Source organism: Papaver somniferum, chromosome 10 (genome assembly GCF_003573695.1).
Source record: "Papaver somniferum cultivar HN1 chromosome 10, ASM357369v1, whole genome shotgun sequence".
Classification (NCBI taxonomy): Eukaryota; Viridiplantae; Streptophyta; class Magnoliopsida; order Ranunculales; family Papaveraceae; genus Papaver; species Papaver somniferum.
In genome coordinates this window covers 134,555,342-134,573,300 of record NC_039367.1, presented here as the reverse complement: position 1 = coordinate 134,573,300, position 17,959 = coordinate 134,555,342, and the positions used below count along the sequence as shown (strand labels likewise).

The 17,959-nt window shown below is 39.2% G+C and overlaps 1 protein-coding gene across 1 annotated transcript; it reads right to left on the bottom strand.

Annotated features, from left to right (window-relative positions):
- Positions 1-10,665: 10,665 nt before the first annotated feature.
- On the bottom strand, positions 10,666-12,708 carry LOC113316233 (G2/mitotic-specific cyclin-2-like). Its single transcript, XM_026564452.1, has 5 exons — positions 12,703-12,708; positions 12,530-12,604; positions 11,828-12,049; positions 11,290-11,468; positions 10,666-10,897 (listed from the first exon to the last, which is right to left on the bottom strand). The coding sequence occupies exons 1-5, from the start codon at positions 12,706-12,708 to the stop codon at positions 10,666-10,668; spliced, it is 714 nt and encodes a 237-aa protein (XP_026420237.1).
- Between the last annotated feature and the right edge of the window lie 5,251 nt (positions 12,709-17,959).

Here is a 17,959-nt window from a genome sequence, read left to right as displayed (position 1 = left end):
GAAAAACAGGATGCAGGGCTTCCAGTAGAAGAACCTTGTGCAATGACTAAAGCTTTTGGGGCAGATTCTAGAGGACGGGTTCATTCTGTTGGTCCTATATCTCGTACGCAAATCAATCTTTCTGCTCCAACACATCACAAGGTAGATGAACTGAAAGCTAAGGGGGGTGGTCTTGGTGAGATGGTGGAAGAAATAAGTGGCAAGGTGGGTGTTCTGATTGATGGATTTGTGAATTTTGTGGTGTAGTGAATGAAATTAAATCTACAATTCTAGTATCAGTTGGCTCGAACGTGCCCAACACCTCAAGAGATGTAGCCTCGCATACTCCACGCGGTGTTTCTACTTCACCTCAAACAGGTTCACATGCTGCAACAAATTCACCTGTTGGGAATACTGTATCACCAGCTTCAACAAGTTCACCTGCTGGGAATTCTGCATCACCAGCTTCATCAAGAGTACGTGGTGGACCGCTTTGTTCATTACTGAACTTCGAGAATGAAATAGTTGCAACTGGTGAGCTTTGTACTGGTGCTTAAGCAAATCAGTTTCACGGAGATCCTGCACCTATACATCTTGCCAAGGTATGTATCGATGATATTCTCATGCCAGATGCAATCACTACTATGAGTGGGGAAAAACGATTTGCTGGTTTTTACGGAATTGAAGAGTCGACCGTGTGGAGACTCCTTGAACCGAGCGAAATGTTGAACCTCACACAGATGCACTGCAAGAAGGGAGTGCTTTAATTTCGAGAGATCAATCTGTAAGACCCCGGCCTAAACCAAGAGCAATGGACGTTCCCGAGTCAATTCGGTCACAAGAGAGGATGGGTTGATCTGTAGGAGGGAAGCTGAGAAATGCGTGAGATCAATGGTGATCTGAGATTGTAGGTGTGTTGCGAATTCAGCGTGAAAATGCTCTAAATGATTGAATTTTTCTCAATTGAGAGTAATTTCTGTGAGTTTGTGTAGACGAAAGATTGTCTGTATGAACTTTGATGAGAAATTGCTCGTTTTGGCGAATGTTGTTCGATTTTTCGAAAAGCCTCTGTCTTATCAATCAGGATTCAGGGACATTTTATAATGTCGGAGTTGAAAACACCATGATCCCATGAAGTGTGACAGTTGCTGGAATCAGAGAATGGGAAAAGGGGAAATCATGTTAAAACCAATTACTCATCGTGCGGAGACTTGGTTAACTTTCCACCCACTACTTTGCTGACTCTTCCAACTGATTGCACGACTTGCTCACATTCTCATCGTGGGTGAACACACATGTCGTAGACCGCCAGACCAAAACCTTAGTTAGTATCCCCCATGTGACACGATTGAAATCTCGTGATTGTGGAGTCAGTTGCTGACTTTATGGGACGATGAGTCCATGTATTGCTGAGTTGGACATGATTAGCCAATGTTTCGAAACTCATGAATTTAATGTGTCTGCTGAGACGAGGTATCATCATAACCTAAGACGAGCAAAACTGTGTTGCAAAATTGTTGAGTATTGATAGTTGAACCAATATTCTTTGATTTGAGCAAATATTGCTAGTCTTAGCGAATATTGCTAATTGAGTAAATATTGCCGGTTCGAGCGAATATTGCTAGTTCGAGCAAATATTGCTAGTTTGAACAAATATTGTTCTTTTGATGGATTGTTGGTAGGTGACCAAATAAAATGTTAATTTAAGTTACTGACTGCTGAGTCGAGCAAAATAAATATGAATATGAATCATGGAATCAACATAAAATTATCAGAGTGTTCGAATCTGCACAGAATCACGTTTCTGTAGAGCTCTGGATTCAAAACCCTAATTTTACCGAAATGATGATTTATTGCAAATCAACAGGGGACCGGCTACATGGGATGACCGGTTAACCATATAACGCCCAAATGCTCGAATGAGCAAAAATACCAAAGTCTCTTGAGGACCAATTGGTGAAAGAATGATTAAATGTTGATGTAATCATTTACTGAAATAATGCTCGTGTGAGCAACAAATTATAAAAACTGATGGAGAAAATATGAGGGGATGACCAAGAGGTCATGAGACCGGCTCTTGATGGTCGTGGGACCAGTAGATGGTCATTTGAGCGAACTTCCAATTGTTTGGAAAGAGTTCGAACCTAATATGAGCAACTGAGCAAATTAGGTTAAAATCATTAAAACATGCGGGACCAGTTGTTTGCAAACCTCAGGGTCACCCTTGGTCGGTCAAGGGGATGTGACCGTGTCACCATAATGTTCACGCTTCAGTCCTGAGAATTTTGATATTTTCGGGTGCACGTTTGAGCAACATTTGGAGAAAATATGCAAAATCCATGGTTTTGCTAAAACCGGCAAAAATACATGAGATGATGAAAATGATAAATAAAACAAGAAATTACAAGGTGTGGGACCGGCCATGGAAAGGGCATGGTCGGCCGACTGACACGCGGTCCTACATGCTTTTCCCAGTTTTATGTGATTTTATGTATTTTTCTCTGATTTAAGGGAAATTCCATGAAACTGGAGAGTTTGGCGAAATTAGGGAACTTCCATGAGATGAGAGACATAAATTAAAATATAAAATAGGGAATGGGAGTGTGGGACCGTCAATGACCGTGGCATGGCCGGCCGGCCAATGGGCGCGGGTTCCAAGGTATTCTTCCCAATTTTATATAATTTTGATGATTTTAGATAATTTTTCATAAAATCAAAGGGATTTGTTGAAAACCAAGATATTTTGTTGAAATCAGGGAGTTTTCATGAAATCAGGAAACCAAACACCAAATAATAATAAAATAATGGCATGTGGGACCGTCTAAGGCATGGCCGGTCGGCTAGATCCCGGTCCCACAAGTTTTCCTAATTTTTTTTAATATTTTCCATGATTTTTGAGAAAATACATGAAATTAGGTAATTTTAGGGAAAATTCATAAAATCAAGGAATTTTCATAATTTGAGAAGGAATAATAAAATAATGGGACGTGAGGTGTGGGACCGGCCACGACCAAGGCATGGCCGGCTGGTGCTCGGTCCCGCGAAACCTTTCCCTAATTTTATTATTTTTGATAAAATCATGTGATTTAGATAAAAATACATGAAATTAGGTAATTTTCATGATTTTAGGGAAAATTCATAAAATCAAGGAATTTTCATAATTTTAGAAGGAATAATAAAATAATGGGACGTGAGGTGTGGGACCGGCCACGGCCAAGGCATGGCCGGCTGGTGCTCGGTCCCGTGACACCTTTCCCTAATTTTATTATTTTTGATAAAATCATGTGATTTAGATAATTTCTTTGAAATAAAGGAAATTTGCTCGAATAAGAGGATTTTCATGAGATCGTGAAAATAGTAAAAATATGATAAAATATAAAATTGGGCGCGGGACTAGTCACGGCATGACCACCCAATCTTTCGATTCTATATAGTATGAGATGTGTCGTGACCTCAGCTGAGAGACTGCACATCTTCATCTTCTCTGAGAGACTTTCTCCATCAGAGGTGGCATGAGCTTTCATGCACAGAGACATGAGTCTCGATACTCATCCGATTGCCAGATCCGGAGTAATTACTGAAATTTCTCAGTATTCATGAGATGTGTCGTGGCCTCAGCTGAGAGACTACACATCTACACGTACTCTGAGAGACAGCCTTCTCAGTCAGAGATTTATGACATGAGCTTTCATGCTTTAATGAGAGACATGAGTCTCAATACTCATCCGGTTGCCGAATCTGGAGTATAGTTTTACAATTCTACCCTTTGTCGAAAATCCACCATCTACATTAAGTCCCCTACTTAGTGAGGAACAATCATGTTCCTCAGTCAGCATTTAATGGTGATTTTCCAGGTATAAAAATAAGTAATTGAACTTAGTCATAAGATAAGATATTACCGGATTTCGACTGAATGAGCAAACCATGGTTTGAGTGGAAACCTCTGTGGAATAATAGAGCGTCATCCAGTGAACATAAAACCGTGTAGAACCGCTGGTTCGATGGTGGAACCTTGTTTGGTTTAGGATTCACGGGTCGGGCCCAAAAGGGAAATCCTTATGGAATTAGGTTTTGGAAATAAAATTAGGTATAAAAGGGAATTAATCCGCTTTTTTTTTTTATTTCTCTCACGTCCGACCACCATCATCACCTCCTCCCTCTCCTCACGTCGAGCTCAGCAGGAGGAAAAAGTTTTCTGCCGGAAATCGCCGGAGATCGAAGCCGTCGATCATCGCCGGTCAACTTCCGGTCGGCGCCGTCAGGTACGTAAATTTTTTTATTTTATTTTTACTTTTTCTGGCTGATTTCATGAGTTTTTCATGCTTCCATCATGTTAAAATTATATACATGTGTAAATGTTGACGTGAGTTTTGTAGAAAAACCCTTGTTTTATCAAACGTATGTTCGTTCGATCGTTAGTTTTGAAAACTAATAAAAACCTCTGATTTATGAGAGATTTTTTTTTATATATATATGGACTTAGGTCCAGTGATAAAACTTAGTGTATGAGCTTTCATGTGAACCAAGATTTTACCTTAATAGATGTGAGCTTTCACAAAACCGAAATAAACCCCGTTTTAGAAGACGATGCTCATTCGAGGGAAAATAGACATATATATTTTTATGTATGTAAATTTATGTCCAGTGATAAAACTTTATTTATGAGCTTTCATGAGAATTAGTATTTTATCACAATAGGTGTGAGCTTTCACAAAACTAGCATAAACCTTCGTTTTTAATAAAACGCTAATAATACGAAGGAAAATAGATTTTTTATATATATGTAGCCGTGACATATTTTATGTGAAACATGATGACATATTTTATTCACATGGATTTGTTCTTATTAGATAAATTCTGAAAATATATATGAACAAATTGCATTAATTATTGTTTTGTAAAATCAAGACATGGGTTTTGAGTAACCTTCAAACTATACAACTTATTTGTGATGAAGTCATGTCTTATTGTAAATATCATAGTTCAGTTGTGTGAATGTTCACATTATTAAAATTATGTACATGATTTTATGAGAAAATCATTTTCCATGAACTAATGAAGTGTTGTTCGTTATTGCAGGTTTCAAGGAACGAATTGATTTCGTGTGTTAACTCTTGTATTGCAACCACTATTGTTAGTGAAATTGAAAGAGGTAAGAGTTCAAGATTTACCGTTTATAGACACCAGCGCTTTAATTTGCACGATTCCATCATCTTATTGAATTCGCGGATGACTGAAACATTGTGTGGATTTCACAGCAGCTTTGCGAGGATGTCTGATTCCCCAGCCAATGACGCTTCCAGAGATGAAAGGTGTGCAAATTATGATATCTCCGTAGAGGAAACATGCATGGATGAGACTTCCGTTGGTGAGGAAGACGAAACACCTGGAGTCAAGAATGTCCCAAACATAGATGACGCCTTCTTTAAGGTTCAGGAGCCCGAAAATCGTCTCAAGTCCTCGGTATATCGCCTTCTGATCAATCCCAGGACGGTCATCCAAAAGAAATTGGTGACTCCTCGTGCTGCTATTCGGTTCTGTCTTGAATGAGGATTATTCCAGGCTTCAATGATTGAATTCAAGCTTTCTCGACGCCCTTTAGAGAAGTTCTCGGGATGGTCTAGACACATGCTGGGATTTCCTCGTGTTAGAGCTATGTTGTATAGAGCATAAATTACAAGGGTTGTTCAAACATCTGGATATTTATATATCTTTCATGACACACGAGGTATTGTAGCTCTTCTTGCTCGCTGGTGCATCCCAACTCATACGTTTATATGCAGCTGGGGAGAGTTCACTATTACCTTGGAAGATGTAGTTGCTTTGTTGCATCTTCCAATTACATGTAACTTTCCTGAAGAACTTTGGACGGCGGAAGAGAAAATAGTTTCCAAAACTTTAACAACTGATATGGAGAGAATCAACAAGGTTTTTGGTAAAGGTTGTTACGCTCATTGATTGACACATTGGTGGCCACGAGACGCCCCTCTTGATGAACCCGACGGTATGTTGTCTATTGCTGCTTTTTTGTGCTTATGGCTGTCCAGAGATGTGTTTGAAGATGCTGGTACCTTGTTGAAGCCGTTTGTAATTCCTTTCGCTATTAAACTGGCTCAAGGTGAACAACTTCCGCTCGGTAGATTATTCTTGGGTTCTTTATATTTTAACCTTGACTCTTTAGTCGTAGACTCCAGTGTTTCGAACGGCTTCATGAAGATTGAATGCTATGCCAATACGATGTTCCTCCAAGCTCTGATGTGGGAGCGTTTCGGAAACTATGCACCCATTCCCCGTAGTGTCTTACAAAGTCTGACTCTGCTGATGCTCGACGTATCTTCCATGAGAAAGACAACGCTAGGATTATGCGCTGGTCTACGAAGCAAATTCAGTCCAAGACACGCTTCATTGACGTATTAGATGACGAGTCTGAGTTCAACTTCCGTCCTTAGGTGGTGGTTCCTCCTCACGTTTCTCAATTGAAGACTTTCAATGCTGGAGAAAGTAAGTATTTGAAATCCGGTGCTGATTTGAGTGATGGCGAAAGATCTTTCATGCTGAGTTGTACTCCCGGTCACATAATATCAGCAGCGTATGGAGATTTTTCGGTGGAGGAGTATAATATTGACAGAATCGCCCGTCGGATGGGTATGGACCAATGTGTTCCAACCTTCAGAAGGAGAATACCATCAGTGGAACAACTTAAGACTTGTTTAAATCACACACATGATAAAGGGAGCTCCTATTGGTTCCCTTGTATTGATCGAACCACGTACGTGACTCCAGGTTACATGAAATTCTGGGATCAGCAGCTTGAGCGTCTTAATGATTATGTGACGGCCTCCTAACCTTTAGTGAAGGATCCCCCTTCTTCTGAGATGAGTGCCTCTCGTCCCAGACTAAGTAATATTTCTGGTGGTGACAAACGAAAGACATCTCCAGGAGGTTCACCGGTATGTATTCTTTTGCATATTCCTCATACAACTTGTATAATCGTCTTTAATTACTACATCAATTTCTTTTGCAGGAGGGTCGTGATGTGAGACCTCGAATTGAAGAGAATTTATCAGAGACGGAGGCAATTTCCCACGGTGGAGAAGGTAGGAGCAAGAATTGCAAGTTGTTTCCCAACACCATAAAGCCCCCAGTCGCCTTTTTGGTGAGTTGATGATATTTTTTCGCTGTGACTTCTTCCATCCGAATTATCAGGATCTCAAAACCAATATTTGTTATTTGGTTATAGGACTTTGATCCGTCTAGTATTGACGGTCTTCGATTCTCTGCTGTTGGGCAGACGACTTCTGATTTGAGCGTTGAAGAAGAAGTCGCCGTGAGTAATTTCCTTTACCATCGTACATAAAAGTCTCATGTGAAGATGCTAATTACTTGATAATATGTCCAGGAGGATGTCATCATGGAGGCGGAAAGTGCTGATGTTCGACCTTCCTCTGAGAATATAGATGAAGGCGCTTCCAAAGATTCGGAGCCAAATAGAAGTAATGAACCCCTTGTCGTTAATACGGACGATCATAATTTCTCGATAGGAGACCTTCAAAGTAAGTATATACCATGTACGCTCTTCATAGAAGTATGAAAGTGCTAATTTTTGAATGAATGATAATCTATGTGTATATATGAAAAAACTTGGTCGAACTTCGTCGTCAGAAAATTTAGAACCCAGTTCTTTTTTACCAAAAACGCCGTAAAATCTTCATCTGGAGTCGGATTTTCAATATCTGCATATGTATCCTCAATCTCAGGAAATTTCCAAGATTTAGTGAAGAAGATTTTTAAGTTTTGAGCACGTTTAGGGCCTGAAAAAGACGAAATAGTAAACTTCCAGGAGACTTTCAGAACTTTTTTCAGATTGCATGTTGCCCGATATTTTGATCACATCCCCTAGCTCGTTCGCCCAATTGCCATGAAATTTTGACCTGTTGTGGAGGACTTCCATACGAAGAGAATGGTATATGACCCAACTCTATACTCTATACAAATTGATCCCAGTTCGTCATTGAACGCAGGACAGTGTAAAATTTCTTCAGCTGAGTTTCTTTGAAAACGTGTTTCATGACTTTGATGCTACTTGTACACGTCTTAGATGCATGATAAGGAAATTAGATGATGTTAGTTCACTTAATTTCTTAATTTTATAATCGTATTGGATTCCCATCCTTGAATCATTCTAATCCCATGTAATCTTCGCATTAGGTGCCGAACAACGAAGTTGGGAATTATGAATCCAGTAATGACGGTTTGGGAAATCCAGGAGTTTTCGGTGACAAGACTTCCATATATGTGCCTCAAGATGATGAAGCGCTGGTCGTTGGTGCCGTGGAGGTGGAAGAAACTCTAATTGTGCCTCAGACGGTGGAACCCGAACCCGAAATAACGACTTCTTCTGAAACTGTCTCTATGATCACCGATGCTGCTCTAGTAGTTGAGAACCAGATGATAGTGCATGAGTATCCGACTGCAGGTATTTCCTTTGATCCTCAATTTGGTGAGTTACTCCCGTATCACCAGCTTGTTGGAGGATTTAGCGTTCCTATCGGATATGCTGCTATGTACAAGGAACTGTGGGAAATGTATGGACATATTGTTGTCGCTCGGGATCCAGAATGCAGTTATTTTCTGACGAAACAAGTGGAGGCTATCTTGCATGTCATAGATGATATCCGGATTACTGCCAGAAATGTTGTTACTCAAGATGTAATATTTGATTGGGAATACAACTTGAAGAATGTTGAAGATCTTGGCTTCAATCTGAAGTGGCTCCGTCAAAGACTTGAAGTTATCAGGAAAGCAGTAAAGGGCGATGTTCCCTTCCCTACCAGTGATGCCGTGTTGAAGAAGATGAATGAAGTTGCTGACTAACCAGAAAGCTGGAGGTGGAAAAGGCGGCTTTGAAAGTCTTGGAGGAGGCAGAGGAGCAGAAATCTTTCTTCGATGGTTTTCTTTAGTTTCCTTTCCATAATCCCATGAATTTCTGAACTTCTGAGAGATGTGAGGTTTTCATTTAGGTTTTGATATTAGCTGGTTTTGGATTGCTAGATGGTTAAGTATTTTCTTTTGAATTTGATTAAGATTTTCCTTTAAGTGAAGTGAACTGAATTTTTGATAAATTGCTGAATTCAAATACTGATTGCAAGTATTGCAAATGTTTTGGAGGAATTGAAATACAATGAAATAAAATCCTAAATGCCAAATCTAGACATCATGAGTGCTCAAACGCTCAGTACCTCAAATACCCAATAATTTCAGACAAACGCTTTAAGCCATTTCTCGTGAATTACTGGCAGGGTTCTGCTATCCGTGTTGACCAATTTGTAGTATCCTTCAGTTATGGATTTAGCAACCATAAATGGTCCTTCCCAATTGGAGCTCCTTGCAGAGTGGAGATCTCGTTTAGTCGCCTTGAGAACCAAATTCCCTTCCTCGAATTTGTTCGGCTTAGTAGTTCGCGCCTTGAATATCTTTTGCTGATTCCATGGTTGTGGCACGTATGGGCACTCATGTAGAGGAGAGTACCCAGCATACTGTCTGTCGTGCTTAGCCAGGTATTCAGCAATAAACCTCTTGATAGAATGACCGACTTGGAGAAGCTCTGAACCCAACCATTGGGTATAATATCGGCGGGGTGAAGTTGTCCATTCATAACTTTTGGTAATTGCTAAACCGTTTGTAGGGAGAAGTCCTTGAATCAAAGCATCATATTTGAACATTGGTAATATTGGAGCATGAAGAGGAATAAGACTTGCCTGAGCTCGAAACCTCTTGACAAAGGTATGTGGATTTTCCCCAGTTTCTTGCGTAAGTCCCATCAAGGTTTTTACTTCCTCCAGATGCTCAAACGGTGGGGCGTCCTCTACTTCTTCTTCTGACTTGGAGTCTTTGTCGGCGACAGAATGTGTTGAAAGCTTTGAAGTTACCCTTCCAGCATGAATCCAAGTTCTTCTAAGGATCATGTCATATGCAAGATCTTCTCAAATTATATAAAACTTGGTCTCAGTGCAGACCAAATTCTCCGTGACTTTGAGAATGATGAAGCTGTATGCATCTCTGGAGATTCCCTCGTGGTCTCTGATTGCTATGGGAGCATGAGTAGCCTCTTGTCGAGTAATGCCAGCAGCTCTGAGAGTTTTCAAAGGGATGATGTTGACGGAGGTGCCTTCATCAACAAATGCTATTTTGAATTCATTTCCTTTAATATGCACGGTGGTGAGCAGTCCTCAGTCATACATTTCTTTGTCGGTGGATGATGGTTCAGGAGGTACTTCTGGAATCAGTAGGCGTTTCCCAGAAACTATCACTAGTGGAAAATGGAAGTTAAACTACTGTCAGGACATGAAGTAATATCACTAAAAACGACTGTGTCCATCAGCTGAATTCCAGAAGTGGTTTTTTCCAAAACGACTGTGTCTGGCAAAAGTTGAATTCTTTAAAAAAACTAATCTCTTTAACAGTAGATCGACAAAAACTGACAGAAACAGTAGTTTTTTTAATGATATTTCATAAAAAAAAAATTGATATTGATTCAGCTGAATCCAAAGCTGATTCAACTGAATCAAAAACTAAAAACGGGAATTAATTAATAATGACTTCGAAACTGAATATAATAGCGACTTTAAACTCATTTTGTATGGAATAGTGAATTTATTGAATAGTGAATTCAATTTACAATTTCAACTATCTCAAATCTTCAACTGTGTCAAAGTTAAACTTGGATTTACTACTTCCTACTTTCCCTGAAGAATCAATAGATGCTGATATAAAACTTTTAGACGAAGACCTATTTCCCAAATCAGACCCAGAATGACCACCACCACTAGCACCATCTCTCCCACCACCAGGTGGAGAACAGAAAGACCCATTATCAATTCCCCCTGCCGTCTCCTTCAACACCCCAGTCAGTAGGTTGCTGTGAAGCCTTAGGAATTTAATTTACTTTCCCACTGAACATGACTAAATTCTCCCAATCCCACTACAAGGGAGTCTTTGTGTTCCAATCCATCACTGTTCCGAGTCCAGAACCACCTGCAACCATCCTTTGATAAAAAAAAAATGTATATATTTAGTGGGGAGTACAAATGGTTTCTCAATTAGGAGAAAAAATACGAATCTGATATCTGGACGATGTCTACCATGAGATAAACCCCAATATATTAAAATTAAGAACATTTAACTAGCTTCTCGTAAAAAAAAATCATAAATGTCGGCTAAGTGTGTACATTCATAACAATGGCACTACCTGTCGAATGTCCAAAGCAAAAACAAGGAATTCGGTGTGTTCAGGAAGAAGTTATCACTTACTTTAATTGATCTTTTGAGTAATATGAATGCCACTCTGTGGTCTTACTCCAATGTATAGTCCTGTTAAGAGTAAACTGAGCAGTGTAGATGGCTGCAGCAGCTAACAGAGATGGTGGTAACCTAAGCATGTCATGATCAACCAAGGATAGCTCGATCAAGAAAAAGGAGAGAAGCTCAAGCTGGTTCAAAATGCATAAAATATGTTAGTATCCAAGCTATAAAAAGTTATAAAATACTATGGATCAACAGTTTAATCTGATGGAAGACTAACTATACAAACCTTCTTATCAGACTGAGCCGTTTTAAGGAATCTTTTCATAAATACATATGAAGTTGGAACTGACATATTGAATTAAAATGTATTTACTATCGATTTCTCTTGCAAACATGTTTATGCAGTGTTGGAATCACAATGTCGAAACTGGGTAAAACTAAGGATGCTAAACATGTTTCTGCAACGTTAGAATCACAATGTCGAAACTGGGAAAAACTAAACACACTTGATAAGAGATATATGACTTAGAAGTGAAACATTTACCATAGAAAGAACTTGCTTCCTTGTATAAGCCTTGTCAGAAATTAGAATAAGATCATCTACAACCGGTACTGAAACTTCCTCATACTTGCATGCTAAAAGCATGGCTGTAATTCCGACCAACTGAAGTTTCTTTCGTTCCACAGTTTGGTGGGCTAAGAATCTGTCTATAATGTTAACCATAAGGAATAATGTCTCATCCATGAGCTCAAATTTATAATGCACCTGTCAAGATTCAAACCAAGAAGGATGCTTAGCATATGACCTTATTTGATACTTTTTCAATCATAATAGATGATGAATTCTGTACTGGCTTCTTAGTTTCCTGCAAACATTTGAATAAACCTAAGGAAAACCAATCTATTTCGTATATCACATCTAAACAAAGAGATCATTGGGCAACATTTTGGTTCTAAGAGAAACGAATTACCACTTGACAAGGTTGGTTTTGGTTAGAAATTTGAGTAGCAATCTTTCTTGTAATTGGTCTATGCACAGCAACGGAAGGATTTTTGTCACAGATCCCATGATTTCTATACAAAAAAACAATTTTCTGCTAACATCTTCTTAATGAAGGCTTTCTGTTATTTAACAGACAACAAAAAACACAAATCAATTATTACTTTTTCAAGCAATTTTCTTTAAATGAATCACAAGGAGCAAGATAAAATTCTCGTTTATTTTCAGCGTTCATGTGAAACATACCAAGTCATTGACTGCAGCATCAAGGGAATACATGTATCCATGGACGCCATCACTTCCACCATGTCCTGATTTTTTCTAAAAAAGTACGTAATACATCAGAAATGACTAAATTATGACATAAAACCTCTTCAAAACTATAAATCTAAAGAAATTGAGTGCTCCCACGTGATTACCAGCATCTACTCCATCTAAGTACACAACTGGGCCAACTGATATTTGGATAACAAGACAACAGGGTGGGGTGTTCTTCTCTAGTTCCAACAGGGATGATGTCAAATAGTTAATTGCTTTATCAGGCTAATGGACCACCTGCAGCACATCAAGAGAGGCATCTCCCTCAAATGAGCAGTATGCAAATTACAGTATATGCACCACACTGCCACCACCCCTCTGGTGAATAGGATGCAAACTTCAAACATAACAGAGAAATATGCCAAGAAAGCTTCAGTCCTACTGCACGAAGGGTGCGCTTTTAAAACCCCTGCATACTGCAATTTAGAGAAAGATTTATATTTTGTCCATCATTCAGTCATGCAGAAAGCACCTGCTAACCCATCGGTACACCGGACAAACAACATAATAATAATAAAAGCTTTAAAAGCATCTACAGTTGCACAAAATGAGATTTTAGCATTGTGATGACAAACACAGATGCAATTAACGTCCATCCTAATAAGAAATTATAAATAAACTACATATAAAGAATTCCTAATATTATACACCCAAAAATCAAGCTAGCAAACTGAAATAGGATTGTAAAGGCTTTTCCCATGAAATGATCAAAAGCAAGGCGTTTTCGCCAATTTAAATGACTCATTAATGCTAATGCACACTTTATCATATTGATGTCCTGTATCAAGAATCCCATTACACAAATTTTCAAAACTATAACAAAAAATGCATCAAAAGCAAACTTTATACTTTTTTTTGATTTGATACGAGACTCACAGTGGTGAATATGTCAACCACGAAACAATTGGAAAGCGGTGAACTAAGGATTGCGATAACTGATGCACCACAGAATCCATTTTAATCAAAGATGTAACAACACAAATTCGCAGCACAAGGATCCTAATTTAGAAACATAAGAAAACCCATATTTTTCAAATGGTATAATATGCATAATATTTCATAAACTAGCTGAAGTAATTATCTTACAAAGCGAAACCACAGATTAAATCCTATCTTTATCAAACATGAGCATGTTGTTAACCTTCTCATTTTGCTTTCATTAGCTCCACTTCTGTAGAAATTACACAAAACAAAAACAAATCAATAAAAAGTACAGTAAAAGACCTAAATCCAACATAAAAGAAGAACCAATTATAGATTTAATCATGAATTGATATTCTTCTTTTGTTTACCTCCATTAGTTTTAGTTGGATTTGAAGATGGTGGTGGAGTTTTCTACTTCTTCAGTGCCTGAATACAAAGAGAATACACACCATCAATAAAACAAAACTAAGAAAAAGAAACCAATGGATTAAAAGTATGAAAAAATGCACAAACTGATAACGAATCAGAAAAGAGAACTGAGATGTAATCAAGCTTTTAGGTTTACTGAGATCGATTTCTTTTTCTTCTGAAATTTCAATTTGGAGATGGATAAGTTAATCGATTGAACTGAAACGATAAATAAAGATGATACTTACCTTTCAATTCAGTTTGCTTAGATGAATCTTGGTTTTCAGTTGGTGTTGATAAGCATCATCACCTCTTTTTCACCGATTCAGAATAAATCCTCAAGATCTAATGTTGTTATGATAGAGACGAAGAGGACGCAAAACCTAATACTAAAGTTTTGATACAGAAAAAAATGAAGCGAAACAGACAGAGATAAGTGATGGAAGAGGATAGATGCAGATGAGATAAAAGAGATACGGTTTGATTTCTTTTTCTCTTTCCACAGAATAATCCAGCCCTCACAGTAGTTCTTGAATCTCAGAACTTTTACAAAAATACCCCTCTAAAGAACAACTGTGTGAGAAACAAGTTTAAGTTTTCCATTTTTTTCCTAGAAAAACTACTGGGAGTCACGGAACCGTACATAACTACAGCCCAACAACAGTAGTTTCTGTAAAACCGAGGAAGTGGTTAAAAATCCATTTTTCACTAGTGTATGTGGTTCAAAGCTGTGAACATGTCTCCTCTTTGTGCTTTTGATAGATAGAGCAATTCGCAAACATGCTTTATCAATGACTGAACTGCTTCCTTGGCTGGTGCTTCAGAAATAGAGAAAGTCCTGCAGTAAGAGGATCTCTGTGTACTCCTTCGGATCCAAGGTTAAGTTCTCCTGACTCAAACTTTTCTCTGAATATGCGTTTTACAACTTTGCAGCTACTTGTGGGGTGATTGACGAACCTGTGGAATCGGCAGTAACGAGGATTTTCCATGTCTTCCTCAGTTGGGTCTCTCCTGACGTATGGCAATTTGATTGCACCATCTTGGATCCAGGCGTCTAATAGTTCGAGCACTTCTCCAATGAGGAGAGGGAAATCAGGTGCATTATCAGGAGTATCTGTGTGTTGGCCAGGAGCCTGTGTCTCTGGTTTGTCCTTCTTTTGCGTCTTTGGAGGAGCTGCAGCATGTTTGTTCGGGGATTCAGCCTTGCGCTTGCTCCCTTCTGCAATAGCGTTTGTAGAGGACTGCAGGTTGTACTGCTTATTGATCAGGTGTCTGCTTCCTCGAGTGTCACGTGATTCCTCAGTCTTTGTGGACTTTTCTATTTCTAACAGAGCAGGTGCAATGGTTGCTGATCTTTTCGCGGATTCGTGAAGTTCTGAGAAAGTCTGGAATCAAAGATTCTCCAGTAGAGCTCTGTAGACCGGGAGCATGTCGTTGATACACAAATCTACCAGCTGCTGCTCTGTGACATTTGGGTCATGACAGTCCAGGGCCTGGACTCTGAATATTTTCACGTAATCATTGGGATTCTCACTGACCCTCTGGAACATTCTTCCAAGATCAGAGAGAGTAACTTGCTCTGAAATGAAAAAGTACTTCCTATAGAAGGCGTTGATCATTTCTCCCCAATTGTTGATAGTCCCCGGTGCGATGTTGTTGTACCAGGTGTATGTTCTGCCTTTCAAGGATTTTGAAAACTCCTTGAGGCGAAAAACATGGTTATGTTCATGCTCTCCCAAGGCTTCGAGGAAACGAGAGACATGTTCTCGAGCATTGCCAGTTCCTTCATACAGAGTGAAAGTTGGAGAAATGTAACCTTTTGGAAGGGGAATCCTCTGCGTATCGGCAAGATAAGGAGGTTGGTGACGATGGAAATGTGATGTCTTGTATTTTCCACAGTTTTCCAGAAGGCGCTCCACGTCTTCCCGAGTAATGAAATTTGATGGTTCCTTTGCTGATGAATCTGCAGCTTTGCCAGTTTCATCATCATCCACTGTATGGATTGGGATTACTTCAGGATCAGCAACCTCTGAGGATTTCTCCTTCTCTTTTCCCTTTTCTTGAGTCTTTTCTGTCATCTTATCAGTAAGAGTTTTGAGATAATTACACAGATCCTTCTGTGTAGAAGCCATATCAGTCTGATTCTTTGCGAGAGTCTCCTGCACTTTGATAAGATCAGCAATGGTAGGTGGTGGATTTCCTATGACTTCTTTAGGGTGTCGACTGAATATGGGATGATCTTCAGCGTGAGGAGGAGTAATGTCACCACCGTCAGTGTTGGAGGCTGGAATCGTTTCCGGGATATTCTGATTATCATTGTTGTTGTTGCTAGTACTAGCGTCGTTTGTGTTGGAACCTGTGACTAACCCAGACCTAAGACCAGCCATCTTGTGAAATCGTGAGATTGCAACCGAGAGATTAACCTCCCACTATGGTCTCCAATCTGTGAGTGGGGAAAACGATTTGCTGGTTTTTACGGAATTGAAGAGTCGACCGTGTGGAGACTCCTTGAACCGATCGAAATGTTGAACCTCACATAGATGAACTACAAGAAGGGAGTGCTTTAAGTTCGAGAGATCAATCTGTAAGACCCTGGCATAAACCAAGAATAATGGCCGTTCCAGAGTCAATTCGGTCACAAGAGAGGATGGGTTGATCTGTAGGAGGGAAGCTGAGAAATGCGTGAGATCAATGGTGATCTGAGATTGTAGGTGTGTTGCGAATTCAACGTGAAAATGCTCTGAATGATTGAATTTTGCTCAATTGAGAGTAATTTCTGTGAGTTCGTGTAGACGAAAGATTGTCTATATGAAATTTGATGAGAAATTGCTCGTTTTGGCGAATGTTGTTCGATTGTTCGAAAAACCTCTGTCTTTTCAATCAGGATTCAGGGAAATTTTATAATGCCAGAGTTTAAAACACCATGATCCCATGAAGTGTGACAGTTGCTGGAATCAGAGAATGGGAAATGGGGAAATCATGTTAAAACCAATTACTCATCGTGCGGAGACTTGATTAACTTTCCACCCACTACTTTGCTGACTCTTCAAACTGATTGCACGACTTGCTCACATTCTCATCGTGGGTGAACACACGTGCCGTAGACCGCCAGACCAAAACCCTAATTAGTATCCCCCATGTGACACGATTGAAATCTCGTGATTGTGGAGTCAGTTGCTGACTTTATGAGACGATGAGTCCATGTATTGCTGAGTTGAACATGATTAGCATATGTTTCGAAACTCATGAATTTAATGTGTCTGCTGAGACGAGGTATCATCATAACCTAAGACGAGCAAAACTGTGTTGCTAAATTGTTGAATATTGATAGCTGAACCAATATTATTTGATTTGAGCAAATATTGCTAGTCTGAGCGAATATTGCTAATTTAGTAAATATTGTCGGTTCGAGCGAATATTGCTAGTTCGAGCAAATATTGCTAGTTTGAACAAATATTGTTGTTTTGATGAATTGTTGGTAGCTGACCAAATAAAATGTTAATTTAAGTTACTGACTGCTGAGTCGAGCAAAATAAATATGAATATCAATCATGGAATCAACATAAAATTATAAGAGTGTTCGAATATGCACAGAATCACGTTTCTGCAGAGCTCTGGATTCAAAACCCTAATTTTACCGAAATGATGATTTATTGCAAATCAACACGGGACCGGCTACATGGGATGACGGGTTCACCATATAACGCCCAAATGCTCGAATGAGCAAAAACACCAAAGTCTCTTGAGGACCAATTGTTGAAAGAATGATTAAATGTTGATTTATTCATTTACTGAAATTATGCTCGTGTGAGCAACAAATCATAAAAACCTGATGTAGAAAATATGAGGGGCCGAACAAGAGGTCATGAGACCGGCTCTTGATGGTCGTGGGACCAGTAGATGGTCGTTTGAGCGAACTTCCAATTGTTTGGAAAGAGTTCGAACCTAATATGAGCAACTGAGCAAATTAGGTTAAAATCATTAAAACATGCGGGAACAGTTGTTTGCAAGCCTCAGGGTCACCCT

Coding starts and splice junctions, on each gene's coding strand:
- LOC113316233 (XM_026564452.1), bottom strand. Junction 12,050..12,529: donor ATGCTGCAGTCAATGACTTG/GTATGTTTCACA, acceptor GAATCTTGACAG/GTGCATTATAAATTTGAGCT. Junction 10,898..11,289: donor TACTCAAAAGATCAATTAAA/GTAAGTGATAAC, acceptor AAGGCTTCACAG/CAACCTACTGACTGGGGTGT.